General features: G+C 37.8%; 1 protein-coding gene across 4 annotated transcripts in view; it reads left to right on the forward strand.

Annotated features, from left to right (window-relative positions):
* Positions 1 to 18,885, forward strand: part of DOCK4 (dedicator of cytokinesis 4) — a 223,559-nt gene that overhangs the window by 102,270 nt on the left and 102,404 nt on the right. For all 4 annotated transcript variants that reach the window (XM_054280760.1, XM_054280777.1, XM_054280769.1 and 1 more), the window contains exons 9-12: positions 10,608 to 10,689; positions 11,279 to 11,339; positions 13,225 to 13,357; positions 14,811 to 14,899. In XM_054280760.1, the coding sequence (XP_054136735.1) occupies positions 10,608 to 10,689; positions 11,279 to 11,339; positions 13,225 to 13,357; positions 14,811 to 14,899 (365 nt within the window). The remainder of the gene's footprint in view (positions 1 to 10,607; positions 10,690 to 11,278; positions 11,340 to 13,224; positions 13,358 to 14,810; positions 14,900 to 18,885) is intronic.

Below are 18,885 nucleotides of genomic sequence, written 5' to 3' on the forward strand. Positions count from 1 at the left end.
CAGTGAGGAATTCGTTCCCTGGTGCTTGATGGTAACCTCCTATGCTTCAGTTTATGTCCATTGCCTCACTTAGAACCACTGAAGTTTGCTTGACTATCCTCTTTGCACCCTCTCTTTAGATATATTCCAATTTATTCATAACATCCCCTCTGAGCTTTCTCTTCTCCAAACTAAACAGACCCAGCTGTCAGAGCATTCTATCCAGTCCTTAATCATGTCCAAGTGGGGTATAACCAGTGCTGATAGAGAGGAACAGGATCACTTCCCTTATCCTGCTGACAATACTCTGTCTAATGCATCCCAGGGATATAATTGGCCTCCTGTACTGCAAGGGCACGTTTCTGGTTTACGTTTGATTTGGTGTCTATCACGATGCCCAAGTCTACAATGTGTGAGTCTGTTATTACTTTCCATCTTCTTTTACTACTCTTGTTTCTTTATTTTATTCTGACATCAGAGATGAAAGCAAATTATGTTTGGAAAATAATTGTGAGGACACTTAAAATCCAGATTTGGAAATAATTTCAAATGGTGCAATGTATCTCGAGTACAAAAGCTGGAGAGAGATGGTGAAAAAATGTTTATATATGAGCATACATGCATACACATTAGTTGGTATTAAGATTTTCTGCTTCTGCATATGGTTTCTTTTTCTATATTTGATTGTTTGATATTTAAGTCTTGCATTGATGCAGCACCACATTGCGTCTCTGAATGTCATGGAAATTCAGGGGCTCTATTTTAATAAATAACCCTGCATAAAGACAGGGGTTTGTTTCTAGCATTATCTATGAGAATTAGTATCGTTCTGGGGGGGAAAAAAAAGTGTATGGGGTATTTTTGAGTTGTTTAAGGATGTGTTTTAACTGTGCCTCAGACATAATTAACTGGTACCAATAGCACAGAATTTCTGGGAGGTGTTAACAATGACTAAAGGCAGGGCTCATGCTGGACTTTGTTGTACTTTTTCAGCAATATGAATTAGTTATATTAGGAGCACAATCCCGGTGCTCCCTAAAATTTTTAATCTATCATTAGGTGATAATCTACTCCACCTATTTCCCATAAAATACTATTTTTAGTGTGTTTAACCTTCACTTTGTTCATACTGTTCCTTGGAAATTATTCCTCAGATACCTCCACATTATCCATAGATGCTTTTTGCCTTGAGGTACTCTTGGATTCTGACTTTTTCCATGCAGGTGTGCCTGCTAAGCAGTGCAGGGATTTAAGATAAAGGAACTAGCAGCGTTTCTGATAAAGGGAACACCCCATGGGAACCTGAGCCATGAATTAGCTCAGGGCTACTTTTCTGTTACAGTATTTCCACAAAAGCATGCTTGCACTCATAGTGGGTCACAGCTTAGGGCAGTTCAGTGTTGTTATCAATTTCCTGTGCTGTGTTCACAAAAATATCTAATCTTGCACAGTATTAAAACTGTGCTACAGTGAATTACACAAAATCAATGCATATGTGTATTTATGTATATGTATATATGCCTCATAGATGCAGGAGAGATGAAGCATCTTGGTTTTTCTGGCTAGCAGATGCTTAAAGGAGTCCTCCATTTTAGTTTAGTCACTTGCTGCTCTGTCACTTTGCTGCTCCTTAGAAGCAAAAATTAAACAAAACCAGCCTAGCTTTATTTGCGTCCTGCAAATTCAAGAGTTAGTCCTAATTTTAGCAGGAAGGTAAAACACCTCAAGAAAATGTAAAGGTCGCTTTGACAAGAGAGCAGCCACTACTCTTGTATCAATCTTTTATGCATTTGGAATAAAAATACCCCTTTAGATGGCTTACTTAGTATATACATTGCTGAATGTGGTTGCTATTTTTTAAAATGATATCATCCTATATATTGATATATGCTTATATATACACAGTATTTAAGCAGGCTTAATTGTTTTGTTACTAGCTCTAAGATACATGGTAATATGCACATTCTTGTGGACAAGAATATATTAGTACAGCTGTAATTTGGCTTACAAAAAGCACCTTTAAAAAGAAGCTGAAGTTCCAGAAAGTTAAAAGGCTTCCCCTCAGAAAATATACGTAATTTTTTCCAGTTACTCATTGTGAGCAGGAAAATTCCTATGTGCAGGAATATAGTCAGGTCATATAGAGGCTGTTAATCATTTCTTGTGAGGAGAAGTGTAGTAGTAAAAGTCTTTCTGCTTGGATCCTAGATGTGATGATATTTTGGAGTGGGAATTATCAGTGGAGATTGGCAAAAAGATTGTTTCTTGGTCCCAGCCAAACTAGAAAAGTGAAGGATGTGCCTCAATTGAATCCTGCTCCTTTGCTTGAGAGTACTGTCTGTGACTGCCTGCTGTGGAATTCCCCCAGAGGCAGGAGCATGGAAGCACTGCCCCAGTCAGTCAGTGTGCCCTGTTAAGTCATTTGTCATTTGTTGTTTTACATGGCAAAACAGTTACTACAGCTATTATACTGACCTGTAATGTAATCAGCATTCCATAATCAAACACAGGAATTGAGCTCTTAGGTATCCCATGGGTATTCAAGCTTGCTTGTCTTTTCTATTCTTTCCCTAAGCCTGATTCCAGGTTTTGACCTGAAATCTGTTTTAGATTTAGAAACTCCTGACAGGAGCTACCAGGACCAATGAGAAATTTCAAAATCAATGGGTTGGTATGTTACAAATATTTCTACATGTCTATCCTGTTTCTCCTTTGTACTTATCGATATTTTAATTTTTTAGTATTCAGGTACCATACAGTCATGGAATGGATTTGATTGGAAGGGTATCCAAAGATCATCTTGTTCCATCCTCTCTGCCATGGGCAGGGATACCAGTATCAGTAGCAAATCTGTGTTTTATTTCTCCCTCACAATTTACTAATTCTACTCATAGCTCAGTTATACATATTCATTAACAGCAATAGTATAAGCAGATAGGATTCATCTAGTGTGAAGGAGATGTCTGAAAGGAATGGTTGTTGTATCCTCCTGCCAAATGTTTAGCTTTATGATAGTTTCTGTAAGAAGATATTTTCTACAGATTAAGATTACCCTTCATTGCTGGGTATCTTGGTTTAAGACAATTTAAGGAGATGTCCACTCAAAAATGAGTTACCTCCCCTGAGTTTTAACCAATCCCTTTCCACCAATAAGGAAAAAGCGTGAGTTGGTATCAGTGATGAAATAGCAGTTTACTAACAAGTGGAACAGCAACAAAAAAACCCTCAGTAAATAATCACTAGATACAAAATTGCTAAATCGCAGAAGGGGGAATAAAGGGGGAATGAACCCAAACTGGTGGGGTATCACCCTCTCCTGAGGTGGTGGCCCCCACTGCTGACCGTGTAGGGACACAAAGGGAAAATGGCATCTGAGGCTTTCCAAATGGTGCCCACCACAGGAATGGAACGATGATTTGAGTTACCCACAACACCAGGAGATCAAACCTGCTTTGTAAGAGGTTCTAATAGTTTCAGTAATACTTCTGGTTTGTGCTGGTTTGGCTGAAGTAACGTTCATTTTCTTTACAGTAGCTGGTGTGGGGCTGTGTTTGGGATTGGTTCTGAGGACAGTGCTGGTAGCACAGGGATGTTTTAGCTATTCTGAGCAGAACTTACACAAGGTTAAGTCCTTTTCTGCTCCTCACCCTCCCAGTGAGGAGGCTGGGGGTGCACAAGGAGATGGGAAGGGTTACAACCAGGACAGCTGATCCCAGCTGACCCAGACACAGGGATGGATATCTCACAGCATATGACATGGACACACCATTTCAGCATAGAAAGCTGGGGGAAGAAGAGAAGGAGAGGCAGTGGAGTAATGGCATTCATCTTCCTCACTCACTGTTACCTGTCATGGAGCCCTGTTTTTCTGGGAATGGCTGGACACCTGCCTGCCCATGGGAAGTGGTGAATGAATTCCCTGCTTTGTTTGCTTGTGTGTGTGGCTTCTGCTTTCTGTGTTAGACTGCCTTTACATTAACCCACAAGTTTTGTGACTTTTACCCTTCCGATTCTCTCCCCCACCCCACTGTGGGGGAGTGAGCTGGTGATTGAGCTACTGGCTGGGGTTAAACCACAGCACTTCAATGAACCATTCATTTTATCTGACTTTTTGCAGTGCTGTATAATTTGTTGTCATTAATGAGACAGTTTTGATAAATTGCCCTTTAAATTCTGGCCATTCTTGAATTGCAAGAGAATTAACATTTTTATTCAGGCTAATTCAAGTATTTTTTGAGGAACTGATGTTTCAGCAAGTGTGTTTCTTTGGCCTGATGGCCTAGACTGTCCTATTCAACCTGTGTATGGGAGGTGCTGCATGTGACTTTACACCAAATTGCATTTGTGAATAAGTAAAATGAGGTAGATATGGTAGGAAAAAGCTCCTAAAAAACCCCACATGTGTTGTCTAGCAAGAAAATGCTTCTGAGAAGGTTTAGTTTTGTATTTTATGGGTAGACAGAGCCCCATTTAATAACACCTTCCATAAGCCTTCCCAGGAGTGAGGTTGTGTTATAAATTAATTGTATTTTATGATGTAGTTCAGTTCCTCTCACAAAGAGCCATTTTCAGTGAAACAAATCCACCCTCTTATCTACTGTTTAAAGATACTTTCTCAAATATCTTCTACTTGCTATAGTTGGACTAAGGATGCTAGCTGATATAGATCTTTGATCTGAGCTTGTATAGATAGACACATACTTAAAGTAGACAAACCAACCCAAGAGGAACCTGTGGTATCAATTATGCTGCTCAAATGCATTAACAAATAGCCCTCTTACAGATTCTGTTGTAAAAATTGAAAGCTGTCAGGAGAAATAACTCTTTTTAAATGTGATGATGAAAACCCTGGAAGAGTGACCTGTCATGTGTCTGGTGGAGCTTAAACAATTAGCTACATTCAGAAATAAATGCTGTGTTGGAGTAGGAGCATGTGAACCAGCCATGACATGTGTGCGCTAGATTTAGTAGATCTAGATTGAGGTAACTGAGCTATTTTGAGCCCCAGTGGTGTGTGTATGTGTATATATGTGTGTGTGTATAGTTGGTTTAAAGATCATCTCATGAGGAACATATTGCAGTCACACTGGCTACCAGCAAAAGGCATGTTAGGATTGACGCAAAATACAGGCTTGCTCTTTGTAAACCCCCAAATGGTGTTGAATACATAGGAAGCCAGGAGGTGGTGGAGGAAGGGGAATTTTCCTAAATGCTGTTGTTTCCCTTCACTTTACTAACTTCTCCTGCTCCCTTCAGGCTTAATCTTTGGGGAAAGATACTGCAAATCCGCTTGTATCCATGCTGTTAGCTCAGTCATTGACTAGGATAATAATCAAGACTGTAATTCAGCTTAAAGGATCTGTAGGTCTGTGTACTGGTAATGCTGTGATGCAAAATGTTTATCCCTGGTGGCAGACCAAGATCAGTGAAGGCTTCAGCTTCTGGTATATGTTTTTTCTTTAGTTGTAATTACATGCTAATAAATTCCTAAAAACAGTTTTCTGTTTTAAAACTCCTCTTCCTCTGGCTCCTGGTATGTCATGAAAAGTAATTTAAAGTTACTGCTGTCTAGCTCTTTTAAGAAATGTATGATGCCATCTTTCATTTAAAATACAGGTTCAAATATCTAAAATAATGTAGGTTATGTTCATAAAATCTGTAATAAAAACTAATTTCTCTAGGCTATTTTCAGTTAATAAAGAGGTAAAAGAGGATGAGAGCAGGAGCTTGATTTAACTATGTAAATCTGTTTTGCTTTTCCTCCAATCCCCTTTTCTGCTTTCTTTTTTCCTTGTTAACTGTACAGCTAGCCAAGGGAAATTAGGCTTCGCTGCATAAATCTATGAACATTCTTTGAATGCTTTTTTCTTCTTCTTCCCTCATGTTGTCAGCATGGCTAGGGGACAGAAAGATAAGCTTCGACGTACCATAGTAAGATTGTTTTGTGGTTTTTTTGTTAGTATTTTTGCTTTGATCTTTATCTGAAATTGGCTGACATTTTTATAGTACTCATTCTTCCTTTTCTGTCCCCCTTTGCTTATTGCCTTGTATTTTACAGTTAGAAATTTGAAAATGTTTTTTTAAGTACGTAACAGATGCAATACAGGACCTGACTTACTGTGAATCAGCTGGTACTGCGAAGTCATGTTGGCACGTTTATCATTCAGTTATTCTCTGGTTAAGGATATACTTGAAGACTTTATGATCTTTCAGTAACTTAAGATATGTTGTACAACATTCCTCTGTATTTCACCACTAAATGTGAGAGTTTTGTGTCTGATTTTGTGTCTGATCTGGGTTTTACGAAACCACTGAGCTTTTAGCTGTAAATGAAGTCAATTCAGATTCAAGTTCCTATTGAACATCCATTGACAGTGTTCTGGAATGTAATAAACTTGAGGGGGTGAATTATGTGGCAGAATTCTCTTATTGTTCCTCTTTGTTTACTTTGGAAATCACTGTAACCTATTTTCAAGTAGAGAGCATTTATAGAGATGTCTGAAAGTGGAGCTGTACTGAGAATTATGGCTATTTGATGTCATAGTTTTGCCACAAGAATATGCCATGTGGTATAAATCTGGCCAGATTTTTTATTTTTGATAGTGTGTTTATAAATCATAGAGCAGACAATCTGTCTAGACTCGTACCATGTGACTGGTAATATTTTCCTGCTAATACTAAGGAAATAGGGGTCACATATGAAAATAGAACAGTTTTCAGCCATGTTCCTTTAAAATGCATCTGTTAAGCCTGCAGATTTAGAACATGTTGTTACTCTGCTAATGCATGAGAAGTTACAGTACAAAAATCCCTTGTTGACCTTCTTAAATTAATCTCTCCAGCATTAGTTATTTCCTTATTTTCAGTGGGAAGGCAGCTGACTTTAAATGTGTATGGTGTGTTTAAGTGGTGATATTGGTGCTCTTGAAAAGTTTGTTGTAGTCTAAATTAAAATCAAGTTGTCTTAATACAAAGAAGAGGTATTTCTGTTGTGTGGTACTGCTGTGTATATTTGCTGTATCTATGTATGTGTGGCTGAGAAAACTGCTGTGCAGTAACATACTAGCTCTAGGTTTAACCCTCTGAGATTTTTACTGCTGTTTGAAGCCAAGCTTTCGGATCCTGGGAAGTCTGTCTTTATTTTGTTTTATGAAGGCTGTTTGCTTTCCTTAGCACTTTTTCCAGCCTGCTGGTCTCTACGGAAATCCTTTGAAATGGTATATAAATGCCCATGCTCTATGTACGTAGATATTACAGTGCCATTTTGGTCTTGTAATCTCACAAGTCTAACTGCTTGCGTTTGCTCCTTGGAAACGTTCAAAGATAACCATTTTAACCTGAGGTGTAACTGGTTCTGTCATCTGTTTCTAGTGGAAAAAAAAGCTATCATAAAGCACCAAGCAGGGATTAAGAGTTGTTGTTGGTTTTGGTTTGCTTTTTTCATTTCTTCACTCTGCTTCAGTGAAAGAAAATTACAAATGCAAATGAGGAAAGTAGATCTGCATAGCCATTACATATCTGTTGCAATCAGTATATTTCTTTGTGGCATGACAGAAGTCTTTGGCTTTTAGCTGTGTTGTGGATCATAATCTCATGATCTGTGAGTATAAGCAGAGCTTGAAAATTTTGTATTGTAGTGGATAGTGAATAGGAAACCTTCAAAAGATATGCCTTTGTTTGTGTGGAATATAAACTTAATTAAATACATTTAATTGGGAGTGTATTCTGTATTTTCCAGTTAACAGGTAAACTATGAAGCTGGCTTATGAATGGTATTTCTCTTTGAACCAACATATCTAACATTTGTTTTAAAGACAAAAACATAGTGAGATGTGATGTGTATGTATGTACAAATTGCTTTCAAATTGCTATATAACCTGAAGATAAAGTGGTGAAAATCAGAATCACCTTTACTGGCCAAATTTTTATTGACACATACCAAGTGCACAGAAGCTCTGTTACTTCTGGAACAGACTTTTTCATTTCTATCCAGTTTGGAGTGGTGCCACACGTAATGTGGTCCTAAAACTTTAGTTACTTTGACAATATAATTAATAATTCTTGTTCGATGTACACTAATTTTGTGTGAGCCCTATAAACAAAGCTCTACACTTTTTTTTACTGTATTTTTCAATATTGCAAATTAGCTCAATTCTAAATGAAAAGGCATAATTATTTTGAAAGCAGTTGTAAATCAACAGCAAAATACCAGCTTGTTTTTCTGTAAAAATAGACTTACATAAACAGTCTTTAAAACTCAATTTTATTGTTCTCATGGAGACCTAAGCTGCATAAGTTTGCTGTATCATAAAAAGTGAATGAGAAAAGTAGCATTTTGTTGATAAAATATAATTTTCATGTACTTTGGTATTTGAGCCCCACTCTACTGTTACTTAGGTTCTGCCTTTTATGGTGTTTGATAAAAAAGCTGTACTGATGGATTGCATAAAAGTTTTCAAAGAATCCAATTAAGAAAGTCTTAAATATTTAGTTGTTCAGCCTGGATAGCTGGCACGTAAAAGCTATCCAGAGAGCATTCTCCCAAAATAGCTCTCAAGAAGTGTGCTCTAGAGTGTTACAGCATCTTGGGTTGTGTCAACAAGAACACAGCCAGTTGCTCATGGGAAGTGATCATCCCCTGCTCAGACCATGCCAGTTCTGGGTCCTTCAAGACCAATATTAATGAGCTGAAGTGAATTCAGCAGAAGGCCTCACGGTGTTTGTGGGCAGGAGCCCCTGCACTGGGAGGCCAGGTTGAGGCAGTGGAGCTTGCTCAGACTGGAGAAGAAACAGTTTAGAGGGGAGCTAAATCACATAATAATCCAAGATGCATAGAATGTTTTGGGTCAGTAAGGGCCTTTAAAGGTCATCTAATTCAGCCCCTCTGCAATGAGTGGAGACATCGTCACAGGATCATAAAGGTTGGGAAAGTCCTCCAGGATCATTGAGCCTTGGAGTCCTGCTGGTCAGAACTCCGTCCAAGCTGACTATTTCCATGGTGGGGCATCTATTACCTCACTGGAAAACTTGTTCCAGTGTTTTACCACTGCCATTGTAAAAAAAGTCTTTATTATTTCTAGTCTGAATCAATCCTCTTTTAGTTAATAGTCGTTACCTTTTGTCCTGCGGCAAAGTCCCCGGTAAAATGTTTGTCCCCGTTTACCTACAAGAAGATCAATGACATCAGTGGTGGGACAGTGAGAGACAAGGGTTACAGACTGAACAAGGTGTGCATCTGGATGTAAAGAAAAAGTTGAGGATGGTCAGGCACTGGGATGGGTCTTTTTCAGAGAGCCTTTGTGGTTTCCATAGCTGAAGGTTTCCATGGCCCAGCTAAAGCTCTGATAAGCTAACCTGACCTGATAGCTGACCCCACACTGAGCAGGAGTTTGGACCTAGAAGCCCTTTGAGGTCCCTTTTAATGTGAATGACTGATTCTGTGAGTGATCAATGCAGATTTTCTACAAGGCAAATGCTGGTGAAATAAAGATTTAATTAGTCTATTGAGATAGATCTTATCCAACATGTTCCTAGTGATTTTCCAGCTGCATTTTGAAAAGCTATGCTTGATATAGAGCAGTGGTAAACCATGTTTAACTTCTGGAATAAGGAGAAGATGTGGATACAGCTGAGAAAAAAATACATGTGTACTTATGAAATGTTATTTCTGATTGAGCATTACAGGACATCCAGACTCATGTGTCTGGCCAGCTGGGGCTGGGGGTGAGAGGGTGAAAGGAAATGTCTGTAACACTTACTTGCCTTTCCCATCTTCCACATCTTTCACTACAGAAATGTGATTGTTACATTTCTTGTGAGGCTAATTTTCTTAGAGAAAATTTTCCAAAGCATGGAAGGTTGGCTTTTTCATAATATTACCATGCAAGAATTGCCAGGTTTGCATAGAGTTTAGAGTTTATCCCTAAATCCTACTATCTAATGGAAATATTTTAAAAAATAATTTCTCTTCCAGTGTGCTCTAGGGCCCTCTTCTATTTGGAAATAAGAATTCTCTGCATCTCCCTACTAGCAGTATTAATACTTGTATCAGCTGTAGAATTTAACACCCCACTGGGTGGGGTGTTGATTGCAAAACAGGATTTCAAAAATGAATTTTGCCCTGCTGGAACTTTAAGACTCTTACAAAACTGTGAAAATCAGTGTTCTGTAGTAAGAGGTTTTAACAGAGCTGTGTAAGTAAAATGTCTCCTACAATCATCATCCTACGTATGAAAAAGAATGTTGGTTGAATACAAACATGGTGATGTTGACATTTGTTTAGCAAGAATCAATACCAACTTACTACACATCTAATTTTAGTTCTAGGATAAATGGATTTTATTGCTTGTGTTTCTCTGTGTACTAGGATGTACAATATCATTCTTCCAAATGACAATCAGTCTTCTATTTTGTATTGAGTTTTTAGTAATTTTCTTAGGTGATTAAGTTAATCACCACCCTTCACTAGCATCTCCCTTTTTTTTCATTCATACATCTGAGACTTTCAGAAACAAATTATTTCATTTGTTTTTATCTTGAGAAAGGTTGCTTCTGGAAGTAAGATCAAAATGAGATCTAATTTTGCTGTAGTGTTGTTCAACATATCTATCATATTTGTTTTCTTACAGTGAAAGATTTTTTTTAAGACTGAATAGAAATGGTTTGCCAAAATGTCCAGAAAAGCCTGAAAGACACTGTTCTCTCTTTGTGGTGAGTTCTTCCTCATCTCAATCTTTTTTTTTGTGCTGGATGTTGAGAATAGAAGTTGGATTAAATTGTTATTGTGTGGTTGACTCAGAGCTGCTCCCTAAGCTTGTACCTTGCTATGAACATCAAATCTAAAGGCTGGTTTGAGGGGCTGAAGGGCATGGGTGAACCCCGGTTTTATGGCAGTGTGTGGACACTCATTGAACTTCCCTGTAAGCAAATGTACCAGTCATTCTCTCTGCAACAAAGACCAGCTGTGTTTCCTCCTTGTACTTTTTACACCCAAACAATTGTTTGTGCAGCACTCTCTGTACTTCCAGAATATTTGGAATTGCACAAATGCATCACTGCTGTTCAAGGCACACAGCAAGTCTGTGTGCACTCCCACTGATTTTGCTGCATTACAGCAAATTCTAACCAGGATATTTTAGGACACTCATTTTAAACACATGGCTGCCAATTTAAAGTGTTGAAGTGATTTGTTAATGTTGTATAAATGAACTCACTGGCAGTGAAAGCAGCATGTACAGGTCTCTTTAAATGTTGCATTTTAATCAGGAGTCATAAATAATGAGGTTCTGATCTTGTGCAGGATTTGGGTAGCAGTGAACTCAGGAAGGACATCTATATCACTGTGCACATTATCCGAATAGGTAGGTCTCATGTTTTATTTGTTAGACATTTGGCAGTAGATAAAAGAAAACTGCTTGGGGCTAGCTTTTGGATTTGCTATAATAGCTTGATTTTTGAATAAACTTTTGGAAAAGAAAATGCCTGGTTTTTGTTGGAAAAATTGCTTGGATTTCTCAGCGCTGTTTTACATTATTTATCAGGTATACTGCTAACTGGGTTTAGATGCAGTATACTTTGTCACTATTACAAAACAAAATGAAAGTGTCAAAGATGAACTGTGTTAGCATGATGGAGTTGTCATTGGGGAGTCCATTCTTATTCTGAAGTGTAATTTCAAGCATCCTTTGAACATAGAAAAGCTTGTCTGGACATTTAGTGTACCTCATTGTATCAGAGATCTGATGTATATCTGATATTGTTCAGATGAATTTTGTCTTCTCCCTGACTCCTTGAAAAAGGAGGAGAGGGGAAAAATGAACAATATTTCATAAACATTTTAATCTCTAATGCTATAGACAGATATCAAGTCCTCTAGAGAAAAAGTGGAGAAGAAGAAAAGTGTATGCTTGTGTACTTATTTTAAGAAGTCCTCTGGGCTGTACTGATGTGAAGCAATAATCTTTGGGTCTGCTTCTGGCCTCTTAGATATATTATTTTCTTTGTAAATTGCCTCTAGTTACATTGGTGCTGTACTAAATATAACTTTTCTTCCTATTTTTGAAAGGCATTTTAGTTTGAAGTGTAGTCACTGTAACTTATGCTGAGTTCAGAAACAATTTGCTACAAAGTAACAAATTGTTACTGAATTGTTTCTTTATTTTCCAGCCATGAGAAATAACTTTCTGTGCATTTTTATGCTAATTTGGTATTTCATCAAAATACAGTGTTTTGGTTTTTTGACAAGATTTTAGAAAATATATGGTAAATTCTGATGTAAGTACAGTTAAAAGAATAAATGTTTTAAAAATATTAAAGAGTAGGATTTTTCCAGTTGTATAAGTTTCAAATATATTCACAGTCAAGTTCATATGTGAACCACTGAAATATGAAAAAGTTAAAACAACATTTATCTGCTTTGCGGTGTGAAAATGAGCAATTACTCTTCAAGCTGCTGTGATGCATAGGGATATTTGGAGGAGGCATTGTCCTGCAGCAACTGCAGCCATAGGTTTTTTTGACAGAAATTAAGAGTTGATGGGAAAGATACATAACTGCTAGTGCGCAATTGAATAGAATTGATAGAAAGAGGGCAGTTTCAAATGCCAGAACACAGTGAGAAGATTGATAAATTGTATTTAAATCAAATAGAAAAGGCTAGTAAAAATATTTTGTTTTGAATCTCTTTTCTTTGACTACCTTCTTTCTTTTCTTACCATAAATTGTTCTTCTGCCCTTTTTCATCTTTTCTCTCTGTGTTTCTCTTTATTTTTCTGCAGCTGGTCAATTATCCCCATGCTTTCCAGTTGCCTATAAGGAAAGAGCATTTGATTACCAAATTGTAATGGTTCATCACACCTCTCACATAAAGGAGAGGTAGCAACAGCCACAGTAAAATAATTCTTACCGGACAGTGAATGTTGAACACTCTGTCATGTTTGAACTCTAAATTTAATTTGATAGTGTCATGAGGATTCTATGACTGGGTGTTACAAAGTGGTGTTTGCTGAGTGTGGGTCATGAGAGGATGAGCAGAACCTCTGGTCTGAGACCTTTCAGGATCACCACATGCCTAGTGGACTTGCTGTACCATTTGCTGTCTGAATGTAACACAGAGATGGACCAGGTGTGTTCCCAATGGGAGCACACTTGGCGTTGTCTGAGCTGGATTGCTTGCTGCCTCCCTCCTGTGGTTTGGAGAGACACAGTTCCATGGGTGATGCACCAAATGTCTGTTTTGTTTGGCAGGACGAATGGGAGCTGGAGAAAAGAAAAACGCCTGCAATGTCCAATACAGGCGGCCCTTTGGCTGTGCAGTCCTCAGTATTGCAGATTTGCTGGCAGGAGATTCAAAGGATGACCTTGTCTTAAAAGTCTACATGTAAGAGGTGTTTTTTTTCTTAATTTTTGAAAGTACCTTAGAGTCATTTGCATCAGAATCAGTGGTGTTAAATGCAGTGTGACTGGACAGCTCTATCTCCTTTCTTTTCCAAAAATGCACAGTAGCTAGGTTTTTTGGCTTTTTTTCTATCACAGCGTGGAAATTTTGGCTAGTTCTACAGGTATGCTTATAAAGTGGGATAATAGTGAAGGTAAAGGTCACATCCTTTGAGGTATTTGTGTATATATCAGCATTTTTCACATTATTCTGGAGCTCTCTTATCATGGCAACATCATAAAGTGCTTTTTGGACTAATTTTAATGCCTTGTGCTGGGGATCTAGTGAAAGTACTTTGTAGCTACAGAAAAGAAAAAAAAAACAGCAGAGTATCTTTTTATGAAATAAAGCAACTATATAATAGGAATAACAAAAATATAGAAGACAGTGCTGGAGAATGAAAAATCAAAAGTAGATTTAAAATTGAGTGCTTGATTAGATAATGGATTTTGGCTGATAGCAATTGGCAGAAAGTTCCATTTTCTAGTAGCAACTCAATGCATGGAACTTCCTGCTGATCTTGGACTTTAGAATAAGAACTGTTTTGTAGAGTGGTCTGGGACATGTATTGTCATGTGTATGAGAAAGCTCTGCCCTTCCCAGGGGTAGCACTCAACTCTTGAAGGCATGGGTGTCTTTCCTCTGTCTCCATCTGTAGTGAATTAGAACTGCTGGAATCAATGCTGCAGAAAAGCAGCTTAGTGCAACACTGAGCAGGTGGGCTGGCTCTTATTTCGACTCCCAGAACATTAAAGTCAGATAAATGTTCACTCTTGGTTAACAAATTGTTAGTTTTGTCTACCAAATATATTTTGGGTTTTTCACAAAATTTGCCTGTTAGTTTTAAGATAGCAAAAACAATGGAAGAAGAATTATCACTAGAAATCAGATCATTAGAGTCCGGTTTTCATCACATGGAAAACCAGCTGTTTTCTAAATGTGTACTGAAATGTAATTTGCTCTTTCATTCACTACCTCTTGAAGATAACAACCTTTTAAAGTAACTTTGAAGTCTATAGCACAGATTTTTCTGTTTACTAAGACCATCTCTGAGTCCTGTGTCTCCTTTGGAGTGTCACAAGATAGATTTCTGTGTGGGTTAGCCCTGAAGGATAGATCTATACAGAAATGAATTTGGTCATGGCTGAGTTCCTCAGCATAGCTGTTCCAATCTTTCTCCTATCCTTTGCCACAGGAAGCAGGTGTTTCATGGTGCCCCTCTCAAATGGCAAGGGCACTGTTTCCATTGGGACAGGCGGTTTCATGGGGCTTTGTTAGCTCCCACTGTGTTAGTTGTTTAATGAGCTAAAGAGGATGTATTTAGGGATATGTTGGGAAGTTGGTCTGATGAACTTGTGTTCCCATTTCAGAATTTAAAAAGTTATAATTTTTCTAGGTGCAACACAGAGAGTGACTGGTATCAGATCCATGAAAATATCATTAAAAAGCTGAATGCACGTTACAACTTGACAGGCTCCAATGCAGGTGAGTCATTTGCTGCCTTTCTGTTTGCATTCTTAGGGGTTTCTTAGTTTGCACATTAAATAGCTCTATTGTAGGAAGACTAACATCTGTGAAAGAAACATTTTTGCACGTAGAGAAAAATAGTTAGATGAAAATGTAAAATACTGCTGTTCATGTGTGCATTTAAAAATAAAAAAAAATAAGCTAATTTTTTTCAAGGAGGTATATAATATAAACTTTTATTCTGTGCTGAGGAGCTACAGCTTGCTGGAGTTCTGTTTAGTTCTGGGGCTGATCAAATTATTGATCCATATTGCTTGACATTTCTGCTTCACATTTTCACCAGGAATATAAAATTTGCCATGGACATTGCTGTCGTGTTTTAGAAATGGTATTTCCCAGTTTAGTATTCACACTAAAAAGCAAACCACTCCACTCTCCTGCCCCTTCTGGTGGGATATACAAAAGGCAGAGATCCTGCGGTGGCATAAAAACAATTCACTGGAAAGAGCAATGAGATAAGAGAAAGAAACAGAAACAGCAGCAATAATAGTAACAAAAGTGTACAATGGAGGGTGATTCACATGCAAATGCTCACCAAGGACAACAATCAGCAATGGTGGATGAGTTTCCCCTCCCTCCAGGCTCTTTCTTGACCTGAAGCTCCACCTCTCCTTCCTGGAAGCCAGAATTCCTTACTTCCACACCATCCATGATGTAGCTGCTCTAGAACAGCAACCCAGACAAGCCCACACGGCTCCAGACCTCACCCCTCATGGCCAAAACCAGGACAATCATCTATTACACTTCAGAAGAAAATGGAAGTGCAATTTGCATTCCTGCTGGTAGCTTTGCATTCCACCTGAGCAAATGCAGAGTCGGAATTTCAGAATTTACCAATAGTCCCCATGGTCAGCTGTATGTTACTAGAACTGTCTGAGACAAGTTGGGGTGTGAGACTTAAGGAATGGGACACAAATGACCTTTGCTATTATGAGATGGTGGTTTGACTCACAGGAGATGATGAATTTGTATTTTTTGTTTTCTTTTTTCAATATCAACTTGCTGACTTTTTCTGAATTCTGTCATTCAAAGGGGCCGTCAAACTTGAAATGAAACCTGAAATGGAGGCTTATGAGTCTGTTGTCCCTGTATTCAAATGTTGGTTTTCCCTGTGAAAGGTCAATTAGTTGAAATATGCCCATAGAGAAATCTCATTTTCAAGGTTTCAGTATATTGTATTTATAATGCCTTTCATGTAGCAGACTTCAGGCTTCTTTAACTGTATTGTACATTGCAGGCTTCTTTAGCTTGATTGCAAGGACAATGTTTGTCTTGAAAATGTATGTTAAGCTATCTTTACAGGATAACCAAGAAGCACATAAAAGCTCATTTATCAAGACTGAAGTTATATATTTAGCCATTTCTAATTTGATTATTTTCTCATAATAGAATCTAGCCAAATATATGCATATATTTAAGGTTTAGAATATCATGGATCTTATTGGACAATAAGTATGAAAATCATGTACTGAAAATAGATACATTACTGAGTAAGTTTAATGTTTGGTTTCTTAAATGTGTGTTAATCATATTCATCAAGAAAAATTTATTCTTCATCGTTCTGACTGTCCCTATAATGTGTCCTTACTCTGTGATACACTGCTAATCCAGTTCTTCTCTCATGAAATTAAAGTTCACAGTTAAATGTGCAGTTCTTAGGAGACATTGGATAAATTTGAATACTCTAAATTATGTGAATATTCAGCATGAAAGATGTGGCATGTGAATGTTTTTACATGTTGCAGGAGGCTGGAAACTAAAGGTAGCAAATGGAAAATTGGCTGCATTTTGAAAAGGATTGTCAGGGTAAGGGAGGGAAGAGGGAACAGCAGCACAGAATTCCAGCAGTGGATGTGACTGTGGAGAGAGAAGGAGGAAGTGAGCAGTAATGCCACTTCCAGCACTGAGCAGGTGAAAGATAAACTATGGAAGGTTATTTATAGCACACACATGAAATTCATCCTCCTGTGACTCCTTAGCAGCCTGAAAAAGCACTTGCAAGGTTTTAGCAATATGTTCAGATACTTCTGCTGACACCTCATGGAAAATATTGTTGTTACACTGCTTTTTATTTTTTATTTGCTGTCTTTTTCTGTGGTAGTGTTCTGTGGCTGGTTCTGAAGCCTCATTAGCTTTGGCTGCCACCTTGTTGCTGTCAAAAAAAGATAACACCTTGCATTACAGGAGAGAGATGTCTTTTCTCTCCCTTAGGAACTGTTGTAGGTATGTGCCAGATGTAGGAAAACTTGATTTTTTTGGGTTTATATTACACTTGCCCTTTTCAAATCACCTTGAATACTTAGAAAGGAAGCATGGTAAACACAACAGTGAAGATGCTTCAGACTACTGTCTGTTCTCTAAGCTTGTTCCCTCTTCATATTCCTGTACGGTTTCTTTCAAGTCAGGAAATTTTACATGTTTTAGTTCCCACAAATTGTTGTGTCCCCATGCTAAAAGGGTTTATCAGATAGTTCATAATATTCTTCAGGGAAAAAAAATCTTCCATTTTTTGTGGCAATCTGAAAAGGAGCTCAAAATGTACTTTGAGTGTCTTGCATGTAAAATGCTTAGTGACATACTATAGCATTTGTATTTGCCACTCAATCCCCCAGTGCCAAAAACTTACCTTTTCTGCTTCAACTCTTGACAGTTCTTATGTACAGAATCCTCTTGCATCTTATTCTCAGCTTGTGTCTAAAAATGATCAAATAAAGTCAAATGACTGTCATTTGTTTACAAAGCTCAAAAAGGAGCAGGACACAGATATTCATCCACTTTCCTCTTCTCAGTGGTGCAGGAATGGAAGGAAGGGTGCACTCTCATGGATAATTTAGTATCCTTTGCTGGAGTGGGAACTGGAATGTGTTTTCTGTAAGAATTTCCAATCTAACAGAGTGAAGCAGCAGGTAGTGGATGCAATTCCAATTCACCACTGGTCTTTGCAGCTGGTGTAAGGTATCATGTTGCTGGAAAACACCTGGTTGCCTGGTGTAAGGGATGAAATGAATATTGCAAACGCCAAATTGTACAACCTTTGCTGCATTTAGTAGCTTTATTATTTCTTACATAGAGTTTCTGGTATTTGTGGAATGTCATTATTACACAAACCAGATTTCAGTAGAATCTGGAGCAGAGTTGGCTGTAAAATCTATTTTTTTTGTATAACTTTTTTTTTCTTAGAATTAGAAGCTGGTTACTTTGTTTTAAATGTTAAATGCAAAAAGCAGTGGAAAACCCAATATTCCTGCATAGACATCACACTTAATTGCATCAGTTTTATGAGGAAAATAGCACATTTCTATTTTTGTGTCTGTAGAATCAGAGATCTGATTTGGAAAAGGATTTTCAGCCAGTCTTGCATGTCCCAGATGAGCACGCTAATTGCTTGGCTTCTCCAACTTCCCTGCAGCAACTGTTCAACTTTGTATATGATCTGAAAATATTCATGATACCATGGGGAAAGTGGAAGTGGCTCTAAAGCCTTCTGAGTAGCACATAATTTTCTTAAGTGTGATCTCTATTCATGTCTTCCTACCAATCTCTCAGAGGAAAGATTTAAGCCTGGATCTCATGATATATATGAATGTTCTCCCCAGTGAGTTCCCTGATAAAAATCATATTTAAATGTCCATGAAATGCACTATGAATTTCTTTTTCTTCACATTCCTATGAAAAGAAAGACTGAATGACTTACTTTTAAGGGGATGCAAGACATTCTGGTTTACTCTGCTTTTCCCTTTAGGCTCCTAATAGTCTCAAGTGTAAGCTTTTCTGTAAATGCTGATTGGGATTTCCTTATAACAAGTTTTGAAAAGTCTTGCCTCATGCAGTAATTCTTGGAAGCTGAGGAAGGGATACATGTGATTTTCAGTTGTGACAGCAAAGGAGGTAAAAATCCTTTTTAGTCCTATAGAGATTAAATTACTGATGTAAGAAATTATAAA

This window comes from Melozone crissalis, unplaced genomic scaffold (genome assembly GCF_028551555.1).
Source record: "Melozone crissalis strain CALT ecotype California unplaced genomic scaffold, PUWL_Pcris_2 ptg000004l_1, whole genome shotgun sequence".
Taxonomy (NCBI): domain Eukaryota; kingdom Metazoa; phylum Chordata; class Aves; order Passeriformes; family Passerellidae; genus Melozone; species Melozone crissalis.